The 3,188-nt window shown below is 41.2% G+C and overlaps 1 protein-coding gene across 1 annotated transcript; it reads right to left on the bottom strand.

Annotated features, from left to right (window-relative positions):
• Positions 1 to 83: 83 nt before the first annotated feature.
• On the bottom strand, positions 84 to 1,028 carry LOC113405271 (olfactory receptor 14A16-like). Its single transcript, XM_026646315.1, has one exon. It carries the CDS (start codon positions 1,026 to 1,028, stop codon positions 84 to 86), a length of 945 nt encoding a protein of 314 aa, XP_026502100.1.
• Between the last annotated feature and the right edge of the window lie 2,160 nt (positions 1,029 to 3,188).

Genomic DNA, 3,188 nt, shown 5'->3' with positions numbered 1-3,188 from the left:
AACCTCAGCTATTTATTTTTTCACCCATTGCTATGGTATCTGGGTACCTTCTGTGATGCTTTTCTGAATTTTTTTTTAGCAGATCATCGGAAATATGTAGCCATATTCCACCCCTGCCTTTTCACTTTTCTCAACGCTGCTTTTATCTCCTTATTCCTGAGGCTGTAGATAATAGGGTTTAGTACCGGTGGTACAACAGCATAGAGCACAGGCACCAACATGTCTTGAGTGGATGGGGACCTAGAGTTTGGCTTCATGTACATGAAGAATCCAGTGCCGATGAACAAGGAGACTACAATCAGGTGGGGCAGGCACGTGGAGAAGGCTTTATACCTGCCCCCTGCAGAGGGGATTCTCACTACAGTTTTGAAAATGTGAACATAGGACACAAAGATAAAGGTGAAGCAGATAAAGCCATAGCAGAGGGCTAAGACAATGTTGTGGACCTTGTTGGGCTGCGTGTCAGAGCAAGAGAGCTGCAGGAGAGGTGGGATGTCACAGAAGAACTGGTGGACAAAGTTGGGCCCACAGAAGGGTAAGCTGAATGAGTTACCCACATGCAACACTGAATACAGCGCTCCACTGAGCCAGGACCCGGCAGCCATCTGGACACATGCTCTATTATTCATTACTGTCCTGTATCTTAGAGGGCTGCAGATGGCCAGGTAGCGGTCATATGCCATGACCGTCAGCAAGGCCAACTCTGCTGTCCCAAACGTGATGAAGAAAAACAACTGCAGGAAGCAGCTGTGGAAAGAAATGGAGTGGCGCTGCATGATGGCATTCACCATGGATTTGGGGACAGTGGCAGAGATGTAGCAGAGGTCTAAGAACGACATGTTCTTGAGGAAGAAGTACATGGGGCTGTGGAGGTGATGGTCGAGGGTCACGAGGACAATGATGAGGAAATTCCCCATGAGGGCGGCCACATAAACAAACAGGAACACAAGAAAGTGCAAGATCTGCAGCTCGCGGATGTCAGAAAATCCCAGGAGACGGAATTCAGTCACAGAAGTTTGATTGGTCATGTCCTACCTGGCGAGAATGGGAAAGACAAGGAAGAGACATCAGAAAAATGCAGTTAGAATGAAGAGAGCTGAAACAAACATCTTTTTCCCAATGCATATGCCCTACAACCTTTTGTATGAAGAGGAAGCTTGTGACACTGCTGTCTGTTATACATAGGGAAGCTAAATAAAAAACATAAAATACTCTTGCTGGAAGGCGGCAATATAACACTACTTCATTTCTGAGAATAACACACAAGAACCTAAAACCAGAGAGAGACAAAGCAGGCTGCTTCCTAAGGCAGAGAAGCACAACTCACCCCATTTTACCCTAGTCTGCCTCTATGTAAGCTGAATGCCGAAGACCACACGCTTCCCTACAGATTCCCCTAGCCTGCTATCAGGAGCAGGAAACCCTCACAAACTTAGAATGATAGCTTGTCCTGTCAATACACCACACTGGCCATTCGTTACTCATCCTCTGAGTACCCAGAAGACATCAGCATTATCCAACCATATTTATCTGTGTTCTGCCACCTTTTATTGTAACTTTCAGGTTCTATACAAGTTCTTCCTAGACCTGGTCAGAAAGTGTTTCCTCTTTCCACCATGAAAAATTTTAATTGCAAAAACGTACATTTTAAAAAAAAAATTAGGTGGAAACTTGTGACATTTCATCCAACAAAGTCCCAAAACATTTTGATTTTTGTAAGTGAAATGCTTTTTCTGACACCCTCCCCTCCCAATTCAAATATTTTCAGTTCTTGGCTGAAATTGTTCAGTTTTCACTTTAAAATTCTTTTGGGGACAGCTAACAGTTTCCACAAAAAGTTTTGCTAGGTAGAAAATTTTCTGCTAAAAGAAGAAAATTGACAGAATTTCTGATCAAGTGTAATTCTTGAAGATCTCAAAAGAAGAATAACTCATGATGGTCAACTGAGATTCAAGCTCACAGCTCAGGTTTAGAAGCTTAGTGACCTAACTGCTGAGCTACCATATCACAAAAAATACTCTTGGTCTGATTTTCGAAAAAGATCAGCACCTGACAACTCATGTTTAGACACACAAAGAATGAAACCAGATCATCAAAGGAATTTACCATTCTCAGGAGAAGGTACTGGCTGCTCTGCTCTTTAAAAAAGACTGGTCACTTCATTTAGGCACCTATAATGGGAACTGAGATCCTCTGAAAATCCAGGAGTCTGGTGGCACCTTAAAGACTAACAGATAAAATCCAGCTTCCCTTCAGGAAGATCGGTAGGGAAGGTCGAAAATTTCCCACCACAACTTTTGTTCTGATGGGAAACTGGATTTTTGAATAAATATTTATTTTATTTTTATTTCTTTATTTATTATATATGTATTGTGCCATGTGACTGCTTTCCAGTGTGTGTGTGGGGGGGGGGGGCAGGGAATTTATTGATCAATTGATTTTTTTGAACAAACCATTTTGAAGTTTTGTTTTTTTCATTAAAAAGTCAAAATTTGCCAATAACCCCTGGGATGAATGGACTCCGCATTTCCCTTCTACTTTTGAAAACTTCAGCATCAGCCCAAGTTTCCATTATATTTACGAGTTCTACTGATCACTGAAGCAAAGTGCTGAGGCAAAAGCCAGGTCACAATGAGCTACTCACATGAGCAAGAAAACCCTGGAATCTGGTACAGGAAGAAAAAAATCTTAGCAAATATAATTCATTGTAATGATGGCATTTTTAAACTAGATTTTATTCTCTTTTTCTCTCTCTAAACAATACATGTATCTATCTATCTATCTATCTATCCTAGACTTACCCAGATCTCTGTGATTAGTTATCACTTTAATTAAGTAACCCTGCATCCAGGAATATCAACAAGAACCTCTTCAATCCATGTTAATATTCAATGATAGTTGGGCTCCAATACCCATTTGAAAGTCCCCCAGCACCCCTAATGAATATGAAACCATACCAGGAAAAATAAATGACTTTCTGTTGCTGCGAAGATCCCGGGGTGTCTGTCCTGCTTTGCAACCCATGAATTATTATAAAGTAAGTAAAAAATATGATGTCCCTGAACAGATTCGCATGCAACTTCATTTGCTTCAGACAAAGGAGTCACGTCAATGAGTGATGCAGAGGTGAGAAGAACAATAAATTGTCTTTGCTCCTATGCAAGGTCCTATATTAATGCCTCATTACA

This window comes from Terrapene carolina, unplaced genomic scaffold (genome assembly GCF_002925995.2).
Source record: "Terrapene carolina triunguis isolate 2854851 unplaced genomic scaffold, T_m_triunguis-2.0 Scaffold34868, whole genome shotgun sequence".
NCBI lineage: Eukaryota > Metazoa > Chordata > Testudines > Emydidae > Terrapene > Terrapene triunguis.
This window is presented reverse-complemented; position numbering and strand designations above follow the sequence as displayed.